The sequence below is a fragment of the Takifugu rubripes genome, chromosome 11 (assembly GCF_901000725.2).
Source record: "Takifugu rubripes chromosome 11, fTakRub1.2, whole genome shotgun sequence".
NCBI classification, from domain to species: domain Eukaryota; kingdom Metazoa; phylum Chordata; class Actinopteri; order Tetraodontiformes; family Tetraodontidae; genus Takifugu; species Takifugu rubripes.
The window spans coordinates 4,664,812-4,691,330 of NC_042295.1; the positions used below are offsets into that span (position 1 = coordinate 4,664,812).

The 26,519-nt window shown below is 44.3% G+C and overlaps 1 protein-coding gene and 11 non-coding genes across 14 annotated transcripts in view; 1 reads left to right on the plus strand and 11 right to left on the minus strand.

Moving 5' to 3' along the window:
* The first annotated feature begins 4,189 nt into the window (after positions 1-4,189).
* The window catches only part of kcnab1a (potassium voltage-gated channel subfamily A regulatory beta subunit 1a), a 38,384-nt gene continuing 16,054 nt past the window's right edge, over positions 4,190-26,519 (plus strand). Inside the window, exons 1-4 of one of the 3 annotated variants that reach the window (XM_029843775.1) lie at positions 19,182-20,049; positions 24,079-24,268; positions 24,377-24,560; positions 25,017-25,351. In XM_029843775.1, the coding sequence (XP_029699635.1) occupies positions 25,143-25,351 (209 nt within the window). In that variant the 5' untranslated portion in view covers positions 19,182-20,049; positions 24,079-24,268; positions 24,377-24,560; positions 25,017-25,142. Of the gene's footprint in view, positions 4,812-19,181; positions 20,050-24,078; positions 24,269-24,376; positions 25,352-26,519 lie in introns of those variants that run through there. The other 2 variants (XM_029843774.1, XM_029843773.1) reach the window with 2 other exon arrangements.
* On the minus strand, positions 10,491-10,562 carry trnaq-uug (transfer RNA glutamine (anticodon UUG)). Its single transcript has one exon. It is a non-coding gene; the product is annotated as a tRNA-Gln (tRNA).
* On the minus strand, positions 10,767-10,838 carry trnaq-cug (transfer RNA glutamine (anticodon CUG)). The gene has a single exon. It is a non-coding gene; the product is annotated as a tRNA-Gln (tRNA).
* Positions 11,811-11,882, minus strand: trnaq-uug (transfer RNA glutamine (anticodon UUG)). Its single transcript has one exon. It is a non-coding gene; the product is annotated as a tRNA-Gln (tRNA).
* On the minus strand, positions 12,087-12,158 carry trnaq-cug (transfer RNA glutamine (anticodon CUG)). Its single transcript has one exon. It is a non-coding gene; the product is annotated as a tRNA-Gln (tRNA).
* On the minus strand, positions 13,131-13,202 carry trnaq-uug (transfer RNA glutamine (anticodon UUG)). Its single transcript has one exon. It is a non-coding gene; the product is annotated as a tRNA-Gln (tRNA).
* Positions 13,406-13,477, minus strand: trnaq-cug (transfer RNA glutamine (anticodon CUG)). Its single transcript has one exon. It is a non-coding gene; the product is annotated as a tRNA-Gln (tRNA).
* Positions 14,448-14,519, minus strand: trnaq-uug (transfer RNA glutamine (anticodon UUG)). The gene has a single exon. It is a non-coding gene; the product is annotated as a tRNA-Gln (tRNA).
* On the minus strand, positions 14,724-14,795 carry trnaq-cug (transfer RNA glutamine (anticodon CUG)). The gene has a single exon. It is a non-coding gene; the product is annotated as a tRNA-Gln (tRNA).
* Positions 15,767-15,838, minus strand: trnaq-uug (transfer RNA glutamine (anticodon UUG)). The gene has a single exon. It is a non-coding gene; the product is annotated as a tRNA-Gln (tRNA).
* On the minus strand, positions 16,043-16,114 carry trnaq-cug (transfer RNA glutamine (anticodon CUG)). Its single transcript has one exon. It is a non-coding gene; the product is annotated as a tRNA-Gln (tRNA).
* Positions 17,086-17,157, minus strand: trnaq-uug (transfer RNA glutamine (anticodon UUG)). Its single transcript has one exon. It is a non-coding gene; the product is annotated as a tRNA-Gln (tRNA).

A 26,519-nucleotide genomic window follows, 5' to 3' on the forward strand; every position in this document is an offset into this window, starting at 1 on the left:
TGCCCCTAGTGGTCAATCTGGTGAGCTCATAAGTCTAAATATTTCAACACAAACGTCAACATGCCGTTCAAATCCTTCTGTCAGAACTGTTTTCGTGTATTTTACAGATGTAATCGCAAAGAAAACAACAGTAATCATTATAATAATTTTCTCTTTCTCTCCACTTATTTCACTCCTTCGTGCTGAATCTCCCAACTTAAGTGGTGTCACCTGAACTGACGCTAATTCTAACAGCAAGGATGTCTTGTTGCTCTGCTAGCATTGACATTGCTAACGCCATGATGATGGAATACACTGTAGACTACAGCTGTTGTTTATGTTTATATTTTGTAATTAGACCAGACAGTTGGCAGGTTTGGCTGTGAGGATATTAGCGCAACAAGTGTTGCTGATTTAGTTTTTCCAGCTTTTACTTCTCACCATCTTTCACACCTGGATATTTTTAGAGTTGGGTTACCTCCCCTCCTGTCGGCCCCCAAAGTAATCTAATCCATCTGTGTCAAATTCCATCCATTCCTGCTGAATCTCCTTATTCATTTGTGCCCCCCCCATGAATCTTCTTATTCATTTGTGCCCCCCCCACAGAAGCACACTCCTTAACAACATAACCACTATCCCTACACTTGACCACATTAAACAAGTTAAACTCATGTCAGAGTGGCCTGCTGATGCCTGGCTGGTCACCATGCTCTCAACACACTCACAAAAGTGTTGAGCTCTGAAGGTTCAGCTGGTACACGATGAATGTGGCTGTCACCATGGTTACCTGCATTATAGTGACCACTGACATATAACAGTCGTACAACAACCTGAAGGGAAGAAAATTCTAGGCAAATCAACAAAGAACCAACAACATCACACACACACACACACACACGCGCGCACACGCACGCACGCACGCACGCACGCACACACACACACACACACAAGCAGCATCCAGTGTGAGCTACATGCACGTATAGCTCACGCTATATGAGAGTGTCTTCCACACAGGCCTCAGAGCAGCCCTAGTAACTTTCTCTCTCTTTTTCTCTCGCTGGGTTTTTAGGTGTCTGGTTCTGTATCTGACCTGGGCAGGTGGCTCCAGACAGAACTGAGTTATAAACATCTCCATCCTTCCAAAATCTTTTTTCCCTTTTTGCTACAAATTTGTGCATCACAAATGTGTTTTCATCAGATCATTTAATCCTCCATTTAATCGTCATCATCACAGATGATAGATTCTAATGGTAGGGTCAGGGTCAGGGTCAGGGTCAGGGTCGGGGTTGTACAATCCTGATAAACATCTGGATAATAGTCTGTGCACGGTCTGTAATTTTAGCAGCACTTTCCTCCTGGGCTCTTGTCCTTTTAATGCATCCCCTTCCTCCTGTGCTGTCCATTTCCCCACTGTTGCTTGTCTCCACACGCTGACCCTAACCCTTGCACATGCATGAGCACTCAGGCATCCCTGACATACAGCCTTAAAGATAGCCATCATTCCAGACCAGGCCTGAGGGACGCAATGGGACAGCAGTACCTCCTGCTGGCCTTCTGCAGGACTGAAGCTGCTTTTGTTCTGTGAATGGAATGAAACCCTTTTGCACCAAAGCAGAGGTCAACATTTGTCAGCTTTCTACAATGTGAATGAACGTTCCTCTGACTATAACAGCGGGTTTGGATGTGAATGTAGGCCACCACAACCGCGGAAATCAGGAGCACGATAGCCCCCCAGGCCTAGAGACCCATCCATGATGAGAGCAGCCGTAGAGCGGAGCAGCAACCAGAGCTGCAGGTTCAGAGCTGCTCCGCTCTCACATGTGTGTGTGTGCGTGAATGTGTGTGTGCATGTGGGAGTGTGTCTGTGTGTGTGACCGTGTGTATCTGTGTATCTGTGTGTGTGAGTAAGTGTATGTTTATGGTTTGACACATGTGTGTGCATGCATGCGTGAGCACGTGTGTGTCTGTGTGTCTGTTTGAGTATGTGTGTGAGTGTGTGTGAGAGTGTGTTTGTGTGAGCGCATGTGTGTCTGTGTGAGCGTGTGTGTATCTGTGTGCATCTGTGCCCTCTCCTCTCCTCTCCTCTCCTCTCCTCTCCTCTCCTCTCCTCTCCTCTCCTCTCCTCTCCTCTCCTCTCCTCTCCTCTCCTCTCCTCTCCTCTCCTCTCCTCTCCTCTCCTCTCCTCTCCTCTCTCTTTACCCAGCCTGCCATCAGCAGGAGGGTCCCCCTACATGAGCCTGGTCCTGCTCAAGGTTTCTTCCTGTTAAAGAGGACTTTTTCCTTGCCACTGTTGCTTGTCTGGGGTTAGGCCCTGGGATTCTGGAAAGCGCCTTGAAACAATTTTGATTGTATAAGACACTATATAAATAAAGATTGATTTGATTTGATTTGATTTGATGAGTGAGTGAGCGTTTGTGTGATTGTGTGTGTGTGTGTGTGTATCTGTGTGAGAGTGTTGCGTGTTTCTGTGAGTGTGTTTGTGTGTGTGTGAGTGAGTGTGAGTCTCTGTGTGCGTGAGCAAGCATCTGTGATTGTGCGTGCGTGAGCGAACGTGTATGTGTGTGTGTATGTATGTGTGTGAGAGTGTGTGTGCATGAGTCCAAGGTTTATAAATACCCTCTAAAATACTCACCGTTTTTGTAAAAGCTCAGCTCACGTTCCTGCTGCCAGAAAGGATCAGTTTTTCCAGCCAGCCTCTAGAACATTGAACACAGCTGCTGCTCTGACAAACTATTCACACACACTTTTTGCATGCTCTGCTTCAGTAGCAGCACACACACTGTTCACGGTGCTTCTTAAACTCCCATCATACTTCACTGCTGATCATCTCTTCTTTGGCATATGAGGGCCTGAACACATCCCGTGTTGTCATTTGTGGAACTTCTTCCTTCCAAATGTGTAGTTATGACCCACCTCTCCATATCCCCCAACCCTCACCTTAAACTGGAGCAGCCGCTTTAATCCACAAACGCTTCAGTGTTCAAATGCAAGTAGGTTTAAAAAAATGTTTTTTAATTTTATTTTGGAAGACTCAGGAAAATAACAGAAAGTGATTCTAAAGCACCAATTGCTGTTATTTAAAGTTTTCACAGTGTTCTCAGTGTGTACTCAGCCTGGTGGGTTTGGTTTCATCCAAGGGCAGCTATCTTTGAGCTGAATGTTCTCTAGCTGGACAAACATAAGGGTATTTGACCATAAAATAACATGGAATTACTTCATGTTTCAGTGTGAGTGTTTCCCGTCAAATGTCCTGATATGGTCGCCTGGCATTCCTCCTGATTCTCACAACCCTGCAGATGTGATGTCATGAAAAATTGGTCCCACGGTGAGTCGCTGCGCTCTGGTGTGTGTGAGGCAGAACATGTGAAAGGTTCGCTGTTTTATTTAGCAGTCAGCTTCACTATGAAAACACTGGCTTCAGACAGCTGTGCAGGACACACTGGTGTGTGTGTGTGTGTGTGTGTGTGTGTGTGTGTGTGTGTGTGTGTGTGTGTGTGTGAGAGAGAGAGAGAGAGAGCGAGAGAGCTGGAATGTGTTCCTGTACTTACATTCTACTAACAAAGTGAGAACCTTTTGGGAATTGAGGACATTTTGGTTGTGCCTCACAACTTCAAAGGTTTGTTGGAGTGTCTAGACCTGGTTTATGGTTTGATTTTATAATTAGGGTTTTGTAAGGGGTCAGGGGGTTAGTTGTGATGGTTTGGTTTAAGGTAAGGACCTGGAGAATGCGTTATGTCTATGAATGTCCTCACAAAGATAGAAGTTCAAGGAGGTGTGTGTGAGAGAGATAAAAAAATATTATTTCAAACAAAGGAAGGCTGTGAATGGAAAATAAAAGGATATAAAAATGTGCACATGAGGCTGGGAGAGAGAATAAGAATGAGCTGAGAGAGGAGTAAAAGCAGAGAGAGCTAGAGAGAGAGAGAGAGAGAGAGAGAGAGAGAGAGAGAGAGAGAGAGAGAGAGAGAGAGAGAGAGAGAGAGAGAGAGAGAGAGAGAGAGAGAGAGAGAGAGAGAGAGAGAGAGAGAGAGAGAGAGAGGAGAAGGGGGAAGGGGAGGGAAGGGAGGGAAGGGGAGGGAAGGGGGGGAGGGGAGGGAGGGGGAGGGAAGGGGAGGGGAGGGGGAGGGAGGAAAAATGTCCCAGATTCCCAGGCCATTTAATAGGGAGCAAAACTAAACTGAGCTTATAATGTAGTCTGGTTGAGCTGGGAAAAAGTGGCAGCATGAGTGTGTGTTTTATGAAAGAGGAAACACAATCTCTATGAGTGTGTGTTCTTTTGTGGCACAGCCCACATGGATGAGAAGATGTAAAGGAAAAAAACAGTTTCTTCTGCGTGGATGTACAGCTTCCACACACGTCGGAATCACCAGAACTGATTCCGTTGCTCTATGAGAAGAACCTTTTGTCAGTGGAACAGTGGACTTTGATTAAGAATCTCCCACTCAGGCCTGGGTGATGGGGGGCCTACCTGGATTGTTCTGAGAGCACGCGTTTGTGGGACGGGTGCTCTGGAAAGACTGACAGACAGGATAGAGTGAAGAAGAGGAGAGCTGGACCATGTATCTGTACAAGGCAGCGTGCCCAGACATCCCTAACCCAAAGCAGAAGGGGTCCCGAGCTCAGGGAGGGGCCCAGACCCCCGGCTCAGGCCAGGGGAAGCTCACAAGGCAGATGTCTGCAGAAGCAGTGCCGCGGTCCTGCAACCCTGTGATGTTGTGGACAGCCAGCAGCAACAACAGCGTGACAGAGCTCAAACAGCTGGAGAAGTTCCTCAACTTCCACTCACTGTCGCTGCTGGACTCAGTGAAGAGCCGGACGGGCATGATCTACAGGTAACCCCCAGCCTCACCACAGCTACTTTGTTGCCTTGGCAACTTCAGTTGATGAATGCTCAGTTTAATGGTTTCCTTCATTCAGACCAGGGTCAGATTACTCCAACAATAGAAGCTGGTTCCTCTCGAAATGCCTGCAGATAACTTTACTGACCAATTGTGAGTTTAAAGCTGAGGGTCAGGAGGTGAAACCAATCAGATCAATAATCTGTAGAGATGCCGCATTCAAGAGGTGACTGTTATAGATAACTAGTATCTGAGCTAAAATTGTAAAATGTCCATCACTGAGGTGACATCACTGTCCATTACTGGAGAGCTCTGCTGTCATGTGATACTTCAGAGAGCAGAGCTTTTCAATGCTGCCCTGCCCTCAGGCTGCAGAACAGCAATCTGCTTTTGTGCTTCGACTTTGTGATGATGTTTCCATTGGAAACAAGCCTGTTTGAATCAATTCCACTTCCCTTTCATGTTCTGGTGTAGCCCTCACTCCTCTTTTTGCACAACTTAACTATTTGAGCTCAATTGTGCACTGTTTGCACAGTTGTTAAAAAGGGGCAGAGCCTGTAAACAGAGCCTGTGAGAACTCAGATAGTTTGGAAGGTGATCATTGCTTGGATTTGATTTGCAATTGCATCAGACTGTTTTAAAGCTGCTTTTCAAGTGTGGCAATGGAGGCAGCATTTACGCTTGTTTAAAGAGATCTTTCATGTGCAACAATGTTGCCTACAGCCTCGTGTGTCAGGTTCACTTGTAGAACAGAGAAGGTTGTTCTCAGTGATGACGGGTGTTTAATGAAGGAAATCATGGATTTCTGTGCGTTTGTGTAAATTGAAAAGCTTGTTTTCAAAGTTTGTGCCTGACTTTAGTGCAGCCGGACAGGAACTCAGCTGACCTGCTCTGAGACACAGACAGTGGCGAGCCAGCGGGACGCCAGTCTGGCTCTGTTGGATTAACCTCTCTGAGAGCGCAGGTGGCTGCGTCACTCATTTGGTTTAGTGTGACAGAGGCGTTCACCATGGAAGAGCGTGTACACACATGTCACGCTTTACTTATTGGGTTTTCAATACAAACACAGTCAGATTTTGTCTGTTTGTGGTTTGTTGTGTGGTTGGATGTTGGTGGTGAGCTGATCACTAAACCCTGCCGTGTCTGTTGTAGCAGCCACACTCACGCAAGGGTCTCATGACCTTGGATGCCAGATTAAAGGTAGAGACACCTGAATGACTTCAGTCTGATGTCTGTCATGAAGAGCAGCTGTCACAGTTCAAAGAGCGTCTGAATCACTCCTGATTAATCGTGCACATAAAAGGCTGTCAGGCCAAAATAATGCACTTTATGTAATGTGTCTGGAGCCGCTTCAGGACAAGAGTTCAGGTGTGGGTCTTTGCTTTTTTACAGACAACTAAATATTTCCCTCAAATGTGTGATCCAAGTAATCCCCTTTTAATCTAAATAGCAGAGAGAGGCAGGTGCACGGCTGCTGGGGTCTGATCACCCATGCTCCACCGGAGAAGATCAGTTTTAATGAGACCAGCGAGGAAATAGATTAATCAAAAGTTCGTTATATTAATGGAACCAGAGCAGAGGATGCTGGGTAAAAGAGCAACAGTGAGGGGACATTTATACCTCCAGGGGGGCATAAGGTCGGACCATAGAACATATGCCATGTGCCATGAGGGTACCTGTGTGTGCGTGCGCATGCGTGCGTGCGTACATGTGTGCGCGTGTGTAGGCGTGCATGCGTGTGTCTGTGTGTCCATCTGATTCTCATTCCATGACCTTCATGTCTTTGGAAAGCTGACTGAGTGGAGTTTGCAGCCCTACATAGGGAAAGCAACAGGGACCATTTACTGTCAGCAGGAAGATGGAGCTCTTTTGCTGAAGCCTCCTGAGCAGTCAAAGTGTTTATTCTCCAACATCTTCCATGTAAGGAGAAGTTGCACCAGCAGAACTTTATTATGCTGTCACTGAAAACACAAAAATGGCAACAGCATGCAGGGACGGAGAACAGCGAGGTCAGAATACTTGAGATCAAACCCCATGTTTGCACTCCTCTGCGTACTCTAACGTGCTGTGTGCCGTCATTGGATCTCTGCTCTTCTCCAACCAGAACAATGACATCATCCAGAGTAGTTCAAAAAGCAAATACTGGGACCAGTGTATCCCAGTACGAAGCGTGTGTGGTTTGTCTTACAGCATTAGCTCAGCTTTCACCACTCATTAGTCTGTGGAGGTCTCAGGTGTTCCTGAGAACTTTGACTGTTTCACCACAACGCGTCACCCAGAGTGATACTGGGAAAGTATACGCAGCCAGTAAATGTGTGAACTACTCATCCTTTATTCATCTTGGAAAGTGGATAAATATTTAACAGAGGAGCAGCTATCCTTATTAAATACTTAAGTGTTTGTGTGTGTGTGTGTGTGTGTGTGTGTGTATGTGTGTGTTTTGACCAGGTGTTACAGTCCAGTTTAAAAATGGGAATCCTCATCTCTACATATTTTCTTGCAATCTTTGGGTCCCTGAGCTAATCACTCCACTAACACCATTGTTCACTATTGTTTTAAGGTATATGAATGTTAAAGGTGCACTTTGTGTTGTTTATGAGTGATCTGTTAGCTGTCTGACCCCTGCATACACTGTAAAATGGGGGAGCACCATCAGAATAAACCATAAACCAAAAACATAACAAACCTCCTTCCAGACAATCACTGACAAGATGGTGGGGGTTTGGCTTAGTGGGTGCAGATATAATTAGAAATTTACTCACCGAACAGTTGGACCTAGCTGAGCCATCTTAGCAACGTAGAGCAGATCCACTTTCAATTACGATGCATGTAACTGTCATAAACATGCATGCATGTTGTTTTATATTTCCTTCAAATGCCAACATAAAGGACGTCAAGCAAGATCATATAGGTCAATTTAAGCAATGATCACTGTACACTATTGAGCGGACCCAACATATCCCATAATGCACTGTGAAGTGTAGTCTACAACCGATGCTCCCTAACCCAGCAATATCATCCTCTGCAGTTGCACAAGGAGCTTGACATGAGGTTAATTATGAATTAATAATTGAGTTAAATATTAACTGTTGTTAAGAGAGCTGGATTACTGTCTGAAGGCTAACTAGTTCACTCATCCCTGCACGCAGGATAGTGAGGAGGGAGAAGTGAACAGGTGGTGACTTTCACATAGATTTGCTCCGTGAAGGTCACTAAAATGAGTCAGGGGCCATTCTGAAGCTAAAACGGTGTTGGTACTAAAGTACTGGGCCTGGATTTTCTGTGCTGAAGGAGATTAGAGCAGGTTTAAGGAAATAAAGCTCAGCTCAGTTCCAGGGCAGCAGCTCTGCTGCTCAACAACATGTCTGTTAACAGCTATTTTCATTTTGTTGCTCAAACCCAGCCACGCATTCCTGTAGTCAGCTGTCTCCCTCTTCTCTCGCTCTGGATCACCTGGTTTTCAGCTGCTGCCCGTGTCTCTGGAACCAGACCCCTGAAGAACAGCTGACAGTAGAAGAAGATTTAGTTTTCTAGTTTCTTTGTCTCCAGCTGTAGCACTAAACTGATGCAGCAGCACTTTGTTGTCTTCTGAGTGAGGAGCCACCATCACGACAGCCCTATAGAACCCGTGATATGTTTTGGCAGCACCTCATCAGTTCTTCTGGTTGTCATGGTGGTGCCCCAATATTCAGGGGACCTTCGAAGACGATTGGCACAGTTTAGGAGGAAATCCTGATGTGATTAGGAGAGACAGTGTCTTTCCCACTCAGGACGGCGCTGCTCATCTTGACAGACGCCCACCAATGTCTGGATCCAGGTCAAGAGACAGAGCTGCAGTCTGAATAACGCCGCTGATTCAGCGGAAGATAAACAACTTTAACCATATAAAGATGTTCACCAAGAACAGAGGTGGACGGCACTAAATCATAATAAGCTACTAAGAATCCTTACATTAACAGGTAAATGAAGAAACCCCTCAATTCTGAAAGATGTTTCAAAGCAATGAGAGAGAGGAGAGAGAGAAAGATGAAGAGCAGCCATGCTGGACACAGCATGGCTGAATATGTGGGTGAAGAGCACATGCTCACATGCACACACAAGCAGATAGACCTGCTCTGGTCTGGAGTGCTTGTTAGTAAGGCAACCACTAGGGGGAACCATGGACCCGCTGTCAGGATGAGAATTGCCCTAAAAGCATTTTTAAAGAACCTGAATAATTTGGGGGCAGTAAAGCTTTACCTGTGTGGTTTAGCTGCCCTATCAAGTTAATCCACTGCAGATTAAGATACTTTGGTGGTTTGTCTTTAGTTTATTGGATGATTCAAGGACTTCTGAAACTTCCTGTTAAAACACGCAACTTTCTCAGCCACAAAACCTCAGACACTTGAGTTTGGACTGTCTCATTCTGTCCATCATTAGCACGTTTAAAATGACCTGTCTGTTGCAACTATGGTAGTTACACCGTTCCATGGTGTAATGGTCAGCAAGCTGGACTCTGAATTCAAATCTCTGTGAAACCTTGTTTTTAAAACTCATCAAATTATGTCCCATTATGTCTTTCTCACTCTATAGTTGCACACTGACAATTCCCCCCCGCTAATCCCTTCCACATCTCCTGTATAACGAATAAGTTGCATGAAGGATGTTTTAGATTGGTGTTCCCTTCCTTTACCCAACTGTCCTTTAGCACTTTGCAAATTTAATTGAACTTTATTTAGCGTCTGTTACAATCCAATCTCAAAACACTTTACAGAAACCCAGAGCCTGACCATCGTACAAGCTTTCAAACACTTCCTTTTCATAGAAACAAACCATGAGCAGGAAAACACCTAATCTAAATCATCCTACACACAAATTATTAGGTATACAGCAAATGCAGAAGGGATCAGTGGGGTCAAAGGTCATGATGCATCTATGTCAGAAATGCGTGATGGGATATAATTTGATCAGTGTCAAAAAAAAAGAAGGTCCCATTGAGATTTGAACTCAGATCTCTGGATTCAGAGTGCTGACCATAACACCATGGAACCACAGCTCTACAAAACACATCTTCATTTGAAGAAAAGTATGTCTCTAATTTGGATACTTTTATTTCTTTGTTCATATCATGCCTGTATGGGACTGCTTGGACCACTGTCATGTTCAACCCCAAAGCCATGATCCCCTGAAGCTATCCCCAAATCTGTCTCAGGCGGAAGAGGTGAGCAGCGGAAAGACCATCAGTCGTGGGTGGTGCAAAGACCATCAGTAGTGGGTGGTGAAAAAATGTTCCTTGGGCGGTGCAAAGACTTCTGTGGTTGGTTTAAAGACTTCTCAGGGAGGGACAAGGACCTTCTGTGGGAGGGACAAGCGGTAGAGAATGAGAGAGAGAGAGAGAGAGAGAGAGAGTTTGGACTGTTTCACTCAAATGTTGAAATGATTGACACCTTTTATTTACTTTCTCACATCTCCTGAAACATCATGCATCTACATCAAAATGAGAATTATGCTGGTTTCACTTGAGCTTTTCTCGTTGTACTTAGTCTCAACTGTGTTCCACAGGGCTCTGTTCTGGGACCAATGCTCATCATTTACTCTTCTGCTCTCAATGATAAGGCAACAGTAAAGTTGATTGGATAAATAGAACGTGAACTCAACAATGATATCCCTAAATTGTTGGCTGAAGAATAAAGAAGGTTCCACTGAGACTTGAACTCAGATCACTGGAGTCAAAGTCCAGAGTGCTAACCATTACACCATGGAACCACAGCAAGTTTGTACACCACTCCATCAATAGAAGTGTGCCTGCATACTGATACTTTCACTTCTGTTTTCCGATTGATTCTCAGCCGTGGAACAAGACAAATTTGAACTGACCATGTCGAGACATGTGTGACAAATCTTTACCAAAAGGATATTTGGGATGAGTTCATTAAATGAAGTTACCAAAGTGATCTGACTGTCAAAAAGAGGTTCCACTGAGATTTGAACTCAGATCGCTGGATTCAGAGTCCAGAGTGCTGACCATTACACCATGGAACCACAGCTCTGTAAAACAAATCTTCTTTTGAAGAAAAGTATGACTCTAATTTGGCTACTTTTATTTCTTTGTTCATATCATGCCTGTATGGGACTGCATGGACCACTGTCATGTTCAACCCCACAGCCATGATCCTCTGAAGCTGTCCCCAAATCTGTCTCAGGCGGAAGAGGTGAGCAGCCGAAAGACCATCAGTCGTGGGTGGTGCAAAGACCATCAGTAGTGGGTGGTGAAAAAATGTTCCTCGGGCGGTGCAAAGACTTCTGTGGTTGGTTCAAAGACTTCTTTGGGAGGGACAAGGACCTTCTATGGGTGGTGCACAGAGTTCTGTGGGAGGGACAAGGACCTTCTGTGGGTGGTGCTCACAGTAGCTCATTCGGAAAGACATTCAAATGGCACCTCAGAGCAGGGCTGTGAAACTGTGCTTTATCCTTTGGTTTTCTCAAGCAGAGCACATTACTAATATTTCATTTAGACATCAATGAGGTTGGTCGTATTCAAGGTTTGTGCTTGGAATTGTGGTTTTCCACAATAATTGGAATTAAACACTGAGCAGGTAGAGCATCATGACCAGTGACAGATGAAGTGAATAACACAGATTATCTCTTCATGTTGAGGGTAGAACAGGAAATATGGCTGAACTGTGGTTCTCAAGATTAAAAGGTGAGGTCACATTAATTTAAATGAGTTTGGACTGTTTCACTCAAATGTTGAAATGATTGACACCTTTTATTTACTTTCTCACATCTCCTGAAACATCATGCATCTACATCAAAATGAGAATTATGCTGGTTTCACTTGAGCTTTTCTCGTTTGTACTTAGTCTCAACTGTGTTCCACAGGGCTCTGTTCTGGGACCAATGCTCATCATTTACTCTTCTGCTCTCAATGATAAGGCAACAGTAAAGTTGATTGGATAAATAGAACGTGAACTCAACAATGATATCCCTAAATTGTTGGCTGAAGAATAAAGAAGGTTCCACTGAGACTTGAACTCAGATCACTGGAGTCAAAGTCCAGAGTGCTAACCATTACACCATGGAACCACAGCAAGTTTGTACACCACTCCATCAATAGAAGTGTGCCTGCATACTGATACTTTCACTTCTGTTTTCCGATTGATTCTCAGCCGTGGAACAAGACAAATTTGAACTGACCATGTCGAGACATGTGTGACAAATCTTTACCAAAAGGATATTTGGGATGAGTTCATTAAATGAAGTTACCAAAGTGATCTGACTGTCAAAAAGAGGTTCCACTGAGATTTGAACTCAGATCGCTGGATTCAGAGTCCAGAGTGCTGACCATTACACCATGGAACCACAGCTCTGTAAAACAAATCTTCTTTTGAAGAAAAGTATGACTCTAATTTGGCTACTTTTATTTCTTTGTTCATATCATGCCTGTATGGGACTGCATGGACCACTGTCATGTTCAACCCCACAGCCATGATCCCCTGAAGCTGTCCCCAAATCTGTCTCAGGCGGAAGAGGTGAGCAGTGGAAAGACCATCAGTCGTGGGTGGTGCAAAGACCATCAGTAGTGGGTGGTGAAAAAATGTTCCTCTGGCGGTGCAAAGACTTCTGTGGTTGGTTCAAAGACTTCTTTGGGAGGGACAAGGACCTTCTATGGGTGGTGCACAGAGTTCTGTGGGAGGGACAAGGACCTTCTGTGGGTGGTGCTCACAGTAGCTCATTCGGAAAGACATTCAAATGGCACCTCAGAGCAGGGCTGTGAAACTGTGCTTTATCCTTTGGTTTTCTCAAGCAGAGCACATTACTAATATTTCATTTAGACATCAATGAGGTTGGTCGTATTCAAGGTTTGTGCTTGGAATTGTGGTTTTCCACAATAATTGGAATTAAACACTGAGCAGGTAGAGCATCATGACCAGTGACAGATGAAGTGAATAACACAGATTATCTCTTCATGTTGAGGGTTAGAACAGGAAAAATGGCTGAACTGTGGTTCTCAAGATTAAAAGGTGAGGTCACATTAATTTAAATGAGTTTGGACTGTTTCACTCAAATGTTGAAATGATTGACACCTTTTATTTACTTTCTCACATCTCCTGAAACATCATGCATCTACATCAAAATGAGAATTATGCTGGTTTCACTTGAGCTTTTCTCGTTGTACTTAGTCACAACTGTGTTCCACAGGGCTCTGTTCTGGGACCAATGCTCATCATTTACTCTTCTGCTCTCAATGATAAGGCAACAGCAAAGTTGATTGGATAAATAGAACGTGAAATCAACAATGATATCCCGAAATGGTTGGCTGAAGAATAAAGAAGGTTCCACTGAGACTTGAACTCAGATCACTGGAGTCAAAGTCCAGAGTGCTAACCATTACACCATGGAACCACAGCAAGTTTGTACACCACTCCATCAATAGAAGTGTGCCTGCATGCTGATACTTTCACTTCTGTTTTCCGATTGATTCTCAGCCGTGGAACAAGACAAATTTGAACTGACCATGTCGAGACATGTGTGACAAATCTTTACCAAAGGATATTTGGGATGAGTTCATTAAATGAAGTTACCAAAGTGATCTGACTGTCAAAAAGAGGTTCCACTGAGATTTGAACTCAGATCGCTGGATTCAGAGTCCAGAGTGCTGACCATTACACCATGGAACCACAGCTCTGTAAACAAATCTTCTTTTGAAGAAAAGTATGACTCTAATTTGGCTACTTTTATTTCTTTGTTCATATCATGCCTGTATGGGACTGCATGGACCACTGTCATGTTCAACCCCACAGCCATGATCCCCTGAAGCTGTCCCCAAATCTGTCTCAGGCGGAAGAGGTGAGCAGTGGAAAGACCATCAGTCGTGGGTGGTGCAAAGACCATCAGTAGTGGGTGGTGAAAAAATGTTCCTCGGGCGGTGCAAAGACTTCTGTGGTTGGTTCAAAGACTTCTTTGGGAGGGACAAGGACCTTCTATGGGTGGTGCACAGAGTTCTGTGGGAGGGACAAGGACCTTCTGTGGGTGGTGCTCACAGTAGCTCATTCGGAAAGACATTCAAATGGCACCTCAGAGCAGGGCTGTGAAACTGTGCTTTATCCTTTGGTTTTCTCAAGCAGAGCACATTACTAATATTTCATTTAGACATCAATGAGGTTGGTCGTATTCAAGGTTTGTGCTTGGAATTGTGGTTTTCCACAATAATTGGAATTAAACACTGAGCAGGTAGAGCATCATGACCAGTGACAGATGAAGTGAATAACACAGATTATCTCTTCATGTTGAGGGTAGAACAGGAAAAATGGCTGAACTGTGGTTCTCAAGATTAAAAGGTGAGGTCACATTAATTTAAATGAGTTTGGACTGTTTCACTCAAATGTTGAAATGATTGACACCTTTTATTTACTTTCTCACATCTCCTGAAACATCATGCATCTACATCAAAATGAGAATTATGCTGGTTTCACTTGAGCTTTTCTCGTTGTACTTAGTCACAACTGTGTTCCACAGGGCTCTGTTCTGGGACCAATGCTCATCATTTACTCTTCTGCTCTCAATGATAAGGCAACAGCAAAGTTGATTGGATAAATAGAACGTGAAATCAACAATGATATCCCGAAATGGTTGGCTGAAGAATAAAGAAGGTTCCACTGAGACTTGAACTCAGATCACTGGAGTCAAAGTCCAGAGTGCTAACCATTACACCATGGAACCACAGCAAGTTTGTACACCACTCCATCAATAGAAGTGTGCCTGCATGCTGATACTTTCACTTCTGTTTTCCGATTGATTCTCAGCCGTGGAACAAGACAAATTTGGACTGACCATGTCGAGACATGTGTGACAAATCTTTACCAAAAGGATATTTGGGATGAGTTCATTAAATGAAGTTACCAAAGTGATCTGACTGTCAAAAAGAGGTTCCACTGAGATTTGAACTCAGATCGCTGGATTCAGAGTCCAGAGTGCTGACCATTACACCATGGAACCACAGCTCTGTAAAACAAATCTTCTTTTGAAGAAAAGTATGACTCTAATTTGGCTACTTTTATTTCTTTGTTCATATCATGCCTGTATGGGACTGCATGGACCACTGTCATGTTCAACCCCACAGCCATGATCCCCTGAAGCTGTCCCCAAATCTGTCTCAGGCGGAAGAGGTGAGCAGCCGAAAGACCATCAGTCGTGGGTGGTGCAAAGACCATCAGTAGTGGGTGGTGAAAAAATGTTCCTCGGGCGGTGCAAAGACTTCTGTGGTTGGTTCAAAGACTTCTTTGGGAGGGACAAGGACCTTCTATGGGTGGTGCACAGAGTTCTGTGGGAGGGACAAGGACCTTCTGTGGGTGGTGCTCACAGTAGCTCATTCGGAAAGACATTCAAATGGCACCTCAGAGCAGGGCTGTGAAACTGTGCTTTATCCTTTGGTTTTCTTAAGCAGAGCACATTACTAATATTTCATTTAGACATCAATGAGGTTGGTCGTATTCAAGGTTTGTGCTTGGAATTGTGGTTTTCCACAATAATTGGAATTAAACACTGAGCAGGTAGAGCATCATGACCAGTGACAGATGAAGTGAATAACACAGATTATCTCTTCATGTTGAGGGTAGAACAGGAAAAATGGCTGAACTGTGGTTCTCAAGATTAAAAGGTGAGGTCACATTAATTTAAATGAGTTTGGACTGTTTCACTCAAATGTTGAAATGATTGACACCTTTTATTTACTTTCTCACATCTCCTGAAACATCATGCATCTACATCAAAATGAGAATTATGCTGGTTTCACTTGAGCTTTTCTCGTTGTACTTAGTCACAACTGTGTTCCACAGGGCTCTGTTCTGGGACCAATGCTCATCATTTACTCTTCTGCTCTCAATGATAAGGCAACAGCAAAGTTGATTGGATAAATAGAACGTGAAATCAACAATGATATCCCGAAATGGTTGGCTGAAGAATAAAGAAGGTTCCACTGAGACTTGAACTCAGATCACTGGAGTCAAAGTCCAGAGTGCTAACCATTACACCATGGAACCGCAGGAAGTGTGTAAACCACTCCATCAATAGAAGTGTGCCTGCATGCTGATACTTTCACTTCTGTTTTCCGATTGATTCTCAGCCGTGGAACAAGACAAATTTGAACTGACCATGTCGAGACATGTGTGACAAATCTTTACCAAAAGGATATTTGGGATGAGTTCATTAAATGAAGTTACCAAAGTGATCTGACTGTCAAAAAGAGGTTCCACTGAGATTTGAACTCAGATCGCTGGATTCAGAGTCCAGAGTGCTGACCATTACACCATGGAACCACAGCTCTGTAAAACAAATCTTCTTTTGAAGAAAAGTATGACTCTAATTTGGCTACTTTTATTTCTTTGTTCATATCATGCCTGTATGGGACTGCATGGACCACTGTCATGTTCAACCCCACAGCCATGATCCCCTGAAGCTGTCCCCAAATCTGTCTCAGGCGGAAGAGGTGAGCAGCGGAAAGACCATCAGTCGTGGGTGGTGCAAAGACCATCAGTCGTGGGTGGTGAAAAAATGTTCCTCGGGCGGTGCAAAGACTTCTGTGGTTGGTTTAAAGACTTCTTTGGGAGGGACAAGGACCTTCTGTGGGTGGTGCACAGAGTTCTGTGGGAGGGACAAGGATCTTCTGTGGGTGGTGCTGACAGTAGCTCATTCGGAAAGACATTCAAATGGCACCTCAGAGCAGGGCTGTGAAACTGTGCTTTATCCTTTGGTTTTCTCAAGCAGAGCACATTACTAATATTTCATTTAGACATCAATGAGGTTGGTCGTATTCAAGGTTTGTGCTTGGAATTGTGGTTTTCCACAATAATTGGAATTAAACACTGAGCAGGTAGAGCATCATGACCAGTGACAGATGAAGTGAATAACACAGATTATCTCTTCATGTTGAGGGTAGAACAGGAAAAATGGCTGAACTGTGGTTCTCAAGATTAAAAGGTGAGGTCACATTAATTTAAATGAGTTTGGACTGTTTCACTCAAATGTTGAAATGATTGACACCTTTTATTTACTTTCTCACATCTCCTGAAACATCATGCATCTACATCAAAATGAGAATTATGCTGGTTTCACTTGAGCTTTTCTCGTTGTACTTAGTCACAACTGTGTTCCACAGGGCTCTGTTCTGGGACCAATGCTCATCATTTACTCTTCTGCTCTCAATGATAAGGCAACAGTAAAGTTGATTGGATAAATAGAACGTGAAATCAACAATGATATCCCGAAATGGTTGGCTGAAGAATAAAGAAGGTTCCACTGAGACTTGAACTCAGATCACTGGAGTCAAAGTCCAGAGTGCTAACCATTACACCATGGAACCGCAGGAAGTGTGTAAACCACTCCATCAATAGAAGTGTGCCTGCATGCTGATACTTTCACTTTTGTTTTCCGATTGATTCTCAGCAGTGGAACAAGACAAATTTGAACTGACCATGTCGAGACATGTGTGACAAATCTTTACCAAAATGATATTTAGGATGAGTTCATTAAATGAAGTTACCAAAGTGATCTGAGTGTCAAAAAGAGGCTCTACTGAGATTTGAACTCAGATCGCTGGAGTCAGAGTGCAGAGTGCTGACCATTACGCCATGGAACTACTTCCTGGACAACGTTCATGTTCAAACCCAAGGCGATGGTCACCTGAAGCTGTCCTTAAATCAGTCCCACATGGTCGAGGTGGACAGTGGAAAGATCACAACTTTTTATTGAGCACAACTTACAATATTTTATGCATACAACAACTGAGATTAAGGACTAAAGAAGATGTTGCCAAAGTTTCTGCATTGTGGACGAAAGCCACGAGTATAATCTCAATAGGTACAGACAAAGCTGACGGGGTGGGCATATTTAAGAGCCATATTGAAGTTATTAAATATAGAGAACCGGGGAGAATGTTACTCATAGATTGTTTTTATCGGAATATTAACTTGAGAGTTATTAACCTGTATACCCCACCCGACAACACAGCTAAAGTAAGGATTTTTAGGAAACTACATGAGCTGCTAATGGTGGAATATTTTACTGTTGTATGTGGCGATTTTAATGCGTATACAGACGGAAAGGATAGAATCCCTCAGCAACCCTGTAGAGGCAGAAGTACAGTTTATGGTTATGCAGTTCATATTATTAAAATGTGTTAAGAAAATGCATAATTCAATAATATAAGCGCAGAGAGATTTAATAGTTAATCATTTCATTTATAACTTTATAATGGTTAAAAGGGTTAAAATGTCTAATTGAATTCATGTTGTTATGTGATTTCGTATCTGTTGATAAAGTTAGTGCTTCTCCTTTAAGACCGCATAGAGCCAGGTGTGCCAGTTTACCCTGAGCGGGCAATCAGTGCTGGGGAGCTGGAGAAGCAAACGGTTTTCTTACCTCTATCTCTCTTTCTCTGCTATAAGTAATTAGTTGCAACAAGTGTGTTAGCCAGACCCAAACGTTTTGTAATTTTGTGGAAATAAACCTGGAGATTTTTTATATTTTTTCTTCACTACAAACGTTTCCTGAGTGGATTTGTGGAACTGCACAGCTGAGCTACAGACACCGCCGGTGGAATGCAAAGATCTCAAGCCAATCAAACCTCTACAAACCCATTAAAATGACAAAGGAGAAAAGAGCACAAATTAAAATGAGTGAAGAATGTGGTATGAAGGATGTTTTTAGAGTTTTACACCCAGATAAGGTTGACTTTACAAGGTTTGACAACAACATAAAACAAGAATAGACCGAATCTATGTCTCATCAAACATTCTCCCTTTAGAATATAATACAAAAGTGTTAATAAATTCTGATCACCTTACTGTGGAGGACTCCTTCAGATTGGCAAACGTGAGAGCAAAACAACTTTAAATTTACCACGTGGAGACACGTGTTTAAAAGTTTTACCTAGAAGATATTTAGGATCAGTTCAATAAATAAAGTTACCAAAGTGATCTGAGTTGCAAATCAGGTTCCACTGAGATTTGAATTCAGATGATTAGATTCAGAGTCTAGAGTAGAGCGCTGACCATAACACTATGGAACCACCAGGTAAGCAACTACATCTTTAGTAGGAAAGTGTGTCTCTAGTTTGGATACTTTAACTTCCTGCTTCATCTCAGCTCTCAGCTTCTCCAGATATGATGGAGCTGAGGATTTCAAAAGTCTGGAGAAGGATTCTGAAATCTATTTTGGATTTTACGAGTTGTTTGATAAGATGGCCACTATGGAACCATGACAGCCAGTTGGGTGATTGTGTGTATTTGCATGCATTGTAATAAGTGTGAAGAGGTGAAGACTAATGAACACTCTATCCTTTTTGCTGTTACTAACTTTCCTGAACTGATGCTGCATCTGTCTCTTCTCCCTTATATCTTCTCATTCTTTCCCCATCTGTCCATCTGCAACTATGTCCTTATGAGGCTGGTCCTTCTCAAATTTTCTTCCTTTTGAAGGTAGTTTTCCTGCCATTGTTTGAGAGTCAGACTGCGTTCTGTAAAGAGTTGCGGAAACAGTCTGGACTGTAAAAGATGCTGTTTGAATAAAACTGAATTAATTGATTTTTCCCCCTAATCACCGCTGACCTTTGACACAGCTTCCATCTCTGATTGATACTGTAGTTTATGTTGCCATGAAAGGAAACAGTCAGACCCTGTCAGCGCATGTAAGTGTTAAGTGAGGGGAGATTCCACAATCACATGCCGCGCACACACACACGCATACACACACCACACACACACACAAAGAGTTTTATCTATCATCTGCGTCCTTGCATTACTGTGCTGAAGTTTGAATGTCACGTGTTTGAGCAGATTCCGATGGGGAGCAGCAATAATCAGAGCAGCACGTAGGAACCCTTCCTCTCCAGACCCGTTATTTTAGAGTGATTTCACAGCAAAGACACACTTTGCACTAATATAATAGTCAGAAATGAGGGATGTTCGTGTGCTGTGTTCATATTTTCTTTAAGTAGCATCACATGCTTTATTTCCTCCTTTTTCAATCTCAGAGAGTTTTTGATTATTCATTGCTGTTAACTTATAGTTGTGAAGCTAATAACATGTTACCTCTCTGTCCAGCAAACACAGCGAATAACTTTTCATCCTGCTAATCAGAGCGTGGTGTTGAAGAGCCAGACGGTGTTTTTAATGTAATCCATTTAACACAGTGATGATCTGTTCCGAGTGTCTCTGCCTCCCTCTCAGAACCAAACATCTCCTCAGACATGCAGGTGAATCCATGCAAACACCCACCGTCTGTTCTCTCCGACAGCTACACTTTTATGACCCCCGTTCACTCATGGACAAGTGTATGATTATCCATGTTCACAGCCTGCTTCTACACTGATGTCTTTGCTGTGACCTTGATGTGCACGTCAACACCACTTACTCAAATATTCAACAGGCCCAAAAGCACCACGTTGTTTAGCAGCTAGACACAGATTCACTTATATTGCTTCATCCTTTCACTGCCTGGATGTCATCTGGCATTGGAACTCCTGTCTGGTGTTTTATTATTGCTGATTTTTCCCACACACTAAACGCCCCCATACCGTTTCCATAGCGATGCTGTTGCTGCGATGACCGCTTTCCCTTGTTGGTACCCCTCTTCACTGTCAAGTGTCCATTTCTGGAGACTTGCTAGCAGAAACACTGGTGCAGGCAGTGGGTGTAGGTGCTATTAACAGGGTGGCAGCTTGAGAGCTGCTTCATCATGAAAAAAACCTGAGACAGAATTCCGGTTTAAAGACAAAATTTGTCCTGGCATGAAAAACTGGCAATCAGGATATTTCAGCCACTTGTTGTGATTAAATAACTCCAATAATTACAGAAAACATCATAAACCTGTGAAGTTCATGTGGATGATGGTACATACACCTGCATTTCACTGACCCTTTTCCAGACCTGTGTGTATAAAGGTCGTGACACTTTGAGCTTTCTGGTGTTTTCAGCTGCATCATGTCCGAGCTGTAACATAATGCTCCTCTGAGGACACTGGCATCAATTAAATGGACACGTGTGTGTGTATGTTTATGTTTCAGTGTAACTCCATATGTTTAAATGATCACATATATTTGATTTGACCTAAGGGGCAGATCATCACTTTCATTATTTGTGAGCTCTTCAGGATGGTTGAGTTGATGGCGGTAATGGTGAAAATGGTAGTGATGGTGGTTGTGGTGGTAATGGTGATGGTGGTGGTGATGTTGTTGCTGATGCTGGTAGTGATGGTGACGGTGGTGGTCGTGGTGAAGATGGTGGTGATTCTGCTGTTGATGGTGTTGGTTAAATGTGTTGTTAGATTCAGGCTTGTTTGATGCAACAAACAGACAAATAAACCCTATTCAAACAGACGTTCGTCAGTTCACACTGAGTTTAATCCATAAAAGTCTCTCTTGGGCTTCCCGTTCAAGCGGCTGCCTGCTTAGAATGGGAGATGATGGTGTTGTTGACATCACAGTTTCACATGAGTGACACCAGCATGGCTCCACAGCAAAGAGTCATCAGTGTTCCATGTTTCTAGCTGAGCTATCCTTGACCCCTGATACACCCACTACACTGTCATAACAGTTGCAAACACAACTGGATCCCAGCAGCCCCTGCTTGACATTCACTTAGCACATTTCAAGCTTATTACCCAGTCTTAATGCCCCCCCAACCGTGTTGGTATGATTCCAGTTATGTTGTTTAGCTTGTTTTTACTGTGCGCTCTGCGCACTTTTGCGCGTTTGGTTCCGTTTTGTCTCGCCCCCGTGTTTTGTGTTTCCCACTTTATAACTTAATTCTTCGTGCCATCTTCACTTTTCCCTGGTTCACAATTCCATACCCTAGACTGGAACGTGACAAGAGCTCATCCGGGATATGGAATTGTGAACCAGGGAAAAGTGAAGGTGGCACGAAGAATAACGCAAGATCAAAAATGAAATATAGATTTAATGACAAAAAGTGGGGTTGATACAAAAATAAGTGAGCAATTAAGTTATAAAGTCCTAATCAATAGGCAAAGGCACGTTGCATGGCAAACACTACAAGGTAGACAAAGGTGGCTTCTCGACAGAAGCAGGCCTACTGCAGCCGACGGGCTGCGTATCAAAAACCGAGTGGGAACTGGTAGCGCTGACGTGGCGAGTCACGGGACTGAACAAGAACGGAGCCAGAAGACATCGTTGGGTGACACCCCAGGGCTTTTAAAGGGCGTCATTCTCGAACAAGCCAATCACAGTCCATGACGCAGCACCTATTGAAACGGGGAAACACAAAACACGGGGGCGAGACAAAACGGAACCAAACGCGCAAAAGTGCGCAGAGCGCACAGTAAAAGCAAACTAAACAACATAACTGGGATCGTGACACATGTCTTTGTGGGTGGATTTGATAGGCAGTGTCTGTATCTCTGTGTGTGTCCAGGTGAAGGATGTTTTACTGAGGGTCACTGCATATGATTGACTATTGACTCACCAACATGTTCTTTGACCTGTAGCCTCAGTCTTTACTGAGAGAATATGCAACAAGGTAAAGTGAAAGTGTGTTTGTAACCTGCATGGAGGCAGGAGCCAGATATGGTTTGGGTGTGTACTCACTGTGCCTGGGTCTCAGCATGTGTGACCCATGTGCTACCACGTGTGAACATAAATGGCCCTATGCAAGGTGTAGGTGTGCTGGGTGGATGGCACCGGAGCGCACAGTGCAGACATTTTGATTTTGTTGGTGCGCCTGTTGTAAGTGCAGCGGTCCCCTGTTTGGATTTCAATGATCTCTGCCTATTCTCTCCTCTACCTGTCCTCCCCCTTCTCCTCTCTCTCTACCCAGCCGGCCATCAGCAGGAGGGTCCCCCTACATGAGCCGGATCATGCTCAAGGTTTCTTCCTGTTAAAGGGGAGTTTTTCCTTGCCACTGTTGCTTGTTTGGGGTCAGGCCCTGGGATTCTGTAAAGCACCTACAAACAGTTTTGATTGTAACAGTTGCTATATAAATAAAGATTGATTTAATTTGATTTGATTCCATGCTGCCAACACTGCTGCTCACAGATGTTGCATTCTTGACCTGAATCAGTCTGTCTGTCAAATGGGTCCACTAGTGCATGGAACAGCTGGAGCCACAACCTGAGCCAGCAGGGCCATGGATCCAGGTCCCACTGGGAAACTGCAGATGAGCAGCTAAATCCTTTCACCAGGAAAGTTGCATTGTCATCAGAGCTGTGTTAGCATTAGCTGTAAGGTGCTGTTCTACAACAGGGGGTTCTTCAATCACCACCATCCTGTTAACTGGCTTCAGCAGGCAGGTCATGGACTTCAGCTGATGCAGCAGAAGAAAGAGCAATGTGCACGCAAACACAAGGACAGAGTCGGCGCTGCGTTCAGACTCATGTGGTGTTTCAGAGTAGCTGCTTGTAAAACAGGAGCACAAACACAGATAATCAGGGATAAATTGCTGAAAACACCAAGAAAACAGCAACACACAGAATTTCCTCTGTGGAGGGAAACTCACGAAGATTCAGATAAATGAGACTTGAGACGTTCGTTTGGCTTTAGGCTGAGATGTCAGCCTGTAAACGGTGGGTCAGTCAGTGAAACAGGTCCGTAAAGGTTCTGACCTGCGTTAGCCCTAGCACAAACTATCACCGAAACAAATTGGGCTAAAGTGAGCCAAGCTAAGCGAACCCGAGATAAGATAACCTCTATTTCAGGGATTTAAGGCCTTCTGTCAAGTCGACATTAACTACAGTTGGGACAGTTTTCTAGTTTATGAGAAGCTCTTGAAGATTAATGATGCTTCCTCAACTGCATTATGTGAGGGGGGGGGGGGCGATAGAGGAGGCAGAGGGAGAGACGGGGGAGAGGGAGAGAGAGGGGAGGGGGAGAGGAGAGAGAGGGAGGGGGGAGAGGGAGAGAGAGGGAGGAGGGAGAGAGGAGAGGAGGGGAGAGAGATGGAGAGAGAAGAGGGCAGAGAGAGAAAGGGAGGAGAGCGGGAGCAGATGGAGAGAGAGAGGGGAAGAGAGGGGGGAGAAGGAGAGAGACAAAGAGGGAGAGAGTGAGAGAGGAGAGGGGGATTTAGAGACAGAGAGGTAGAAGGAAGAGAGAGGGAAGGAGGGGGAGAAAGAGCAGAATTCTGTTGCTTTTCTCTTTTTTTGTCCTCTATTCCCCCCAAATGATAGTGAGAGGGGATTTGCGTGATTTAAAGGATTATACATATGATATAAATATGTTTCTTATTTTCTTTATATAACTCTTCACATATTTGTTTGCATGCATATTATTAAGGGGAGGAGTTAATATCAGAACTGGCCAATAAGAGCAGTGAAGAGCAATCCATCCAGCCAGCCAGCCATCCATCCATCCATCCATCCATCCATCCATCCATCCATCCATCCAGCCAGCCAGCCAGCCAGCCAGCCAGCCAGCCAGCCAGCCATGTCTGGAGGACTGATGCTAACAGGCAGCAGTGCTGGATGTGAGTGATCTGTCTGACCTCACATACCTGCCATGACTCATGTAACATATTGCAACATCTGGACCAGTTCAGCACATGATACACAGATGAAATATCTGAATCCCACAGAGGTGTGGTGCTGTTCCAGTGAATGACGGATGCTGAACCGTTAATGAGGAGAAGATCAGTGCAGAGCTGAAGGGGATCCATCTCCTACATATGGCTGGTCAGAGAGGAGAAATCGGCCTCCAACTCTGGCAGAAAGCAAACATCACAGCACAGGAAGCAAAAGGGAAGAAAAGAGGAAAAGAAAGTAAGTGGGGAATGATAGTGAGAGAAAAGCTTTAGAGGAGAGGAAGATAGAGAAGAAAAGAAATGTCAAGATGAAAAAAGTGATGGTGCACCCTGCCAGGACCAGAGGATGACTCCCACTTTCATCCTTCCTCTGCATCACTCTCCTCCCCCTCTGTCAACACCATGCTCTCTCTCTCTCGCTCTCTCTCTTCCCTCCCTCTCTCTCCCTGGGTATCACTTCCATTTCTCTGCCTGCTCTCTGCACTCCTCCTTTGCTGACTGTGGCTCTGCAGCTGAAGCCGCTTTGGAAACTCAGTGTAGATCAGTGTCAGTGGAGGAAAACAGGAGGAGGGATGAGCTGGCTGATCCCTCCGCTCAGTGTCACACGTTCTCACCTTTGACTGCTTCTTCTACAAAAGGAGACTTGAATACAACAAATGGAATAACTGTGGTTTTTGCCTGTTCTTATGTGAAGAAACTGAATATTTGAGAGGAACTGAGGAGTTTTAGAGGAGAAAACTGTGACCCTCGGAGTCGCTGATCTGAGAGACTTTAAGGACAGACTGAGTGTCTCCCTCTGCCTCCTGAGTGAAGAGCAGCCATGCAGGTGTCCATCGCCTGCACAGACCACAACCTGAAGCGGGGCAATGGCGAGCACAGCAAGCAGAACGCCACCAGTCCCAACGTGGTGAACCAGGCCAGGGCCAAGTTTCGCACTGTGGCCATCATCGCTCGCAGCTTTGGGTCCTTCACACCACGTCACATCTCCTTAAAGGAGTCAACGGGGAAACACACGGGGATGAAGTACAGGTGTGTGACAACTGCAGCATTTCTTCTCTTCTTTCCTCACTCTTTTATTGCTCCACTCCATGAGAAGGATTATTTCCATATTCCTCTGTTGCCAAGCAGTGATCAATTGTTTCTGAGCCAGTTCTCATCTTTCTGCTCTTATTTATCATTTCAATTGTTTAAATTATCCTCATGTGAGGGGAAAGTTTACCTGCAGCCAGTGTGGAGCTCCAAACCTTCTCATTATCGCCTCACAAAAGATCTCCTCTCCTCTCCTCTCCTCTCCTCTCCTCTCCTCTCCTCTCCTCTCCTCTCCTCTCCTCTCCTCTGGAAGCTTCATTTCCAGAGCTCAGGCTGGGAGATTGTGACATATTTACACATATTTCATTTTTTTCTTGCACCTCTTCTGTCCCAGAAAGCTGCTGTGACATCAGCGGCCATCAGAAAACAGCCAAAGCTGCCATAGAGCCTCACATTAGAGATGTTACTAGACTATAGAACGTGGTTGTCAGCGGTCTTGTTGTCATGGAAATAATTGTCACTCACAGAGACACCAGCCTCTTCGCTGCTTTCAGTGGTGGATGTCAAACATTGTCCGGTTCTTCCTGTCAGCCCGTCATTAAATGTTTAGCAGGCTGAAGGTGGTGAAAGTTCTTCTGACATTAGAGGAAAGGAGGCTTCTGGGGGCAGGAGAAAAAAGGCACCTCCTCCACTTCTCTTTGTCCAACTTTCCTGTGTTGAACTCAGAGCTCAGATGGAGTTTCACATGAGGATGTTTGATTCTTCCAGTAGCTTCCAGGTGAAGCTTCAACTCACTTCAACTGGTTGGCTGCTGTAATCAGTTGATCGAGTCCGATCAAGAGCCTGAGTAGATGTTTTAAATTTTAATGAGCCCAGACCACAGCAGAACAGCAGGCTGCCTGCATGCATGCTGGGGGGTGGAACGAGTGTGATTATGGTGCACGCATTCTGCATCTTAGTTCTGACAGCTCAGCAGGAACTATTTTCTGACTGTGTGGTGTTTGTGTGGCTCTGCTACTGACAATTACTTCACTTTCAGGCTGGAACAACTGGTCAGAGCTGACAAAGCTCATAGGCAGTAATGAGGAGACCCACGGCCGGCATGGTGCTGTGATTAGTGAGCAGTTCTGCTCCTCTCACTCCCTCCCTGTGTGATGGAACGAACCAG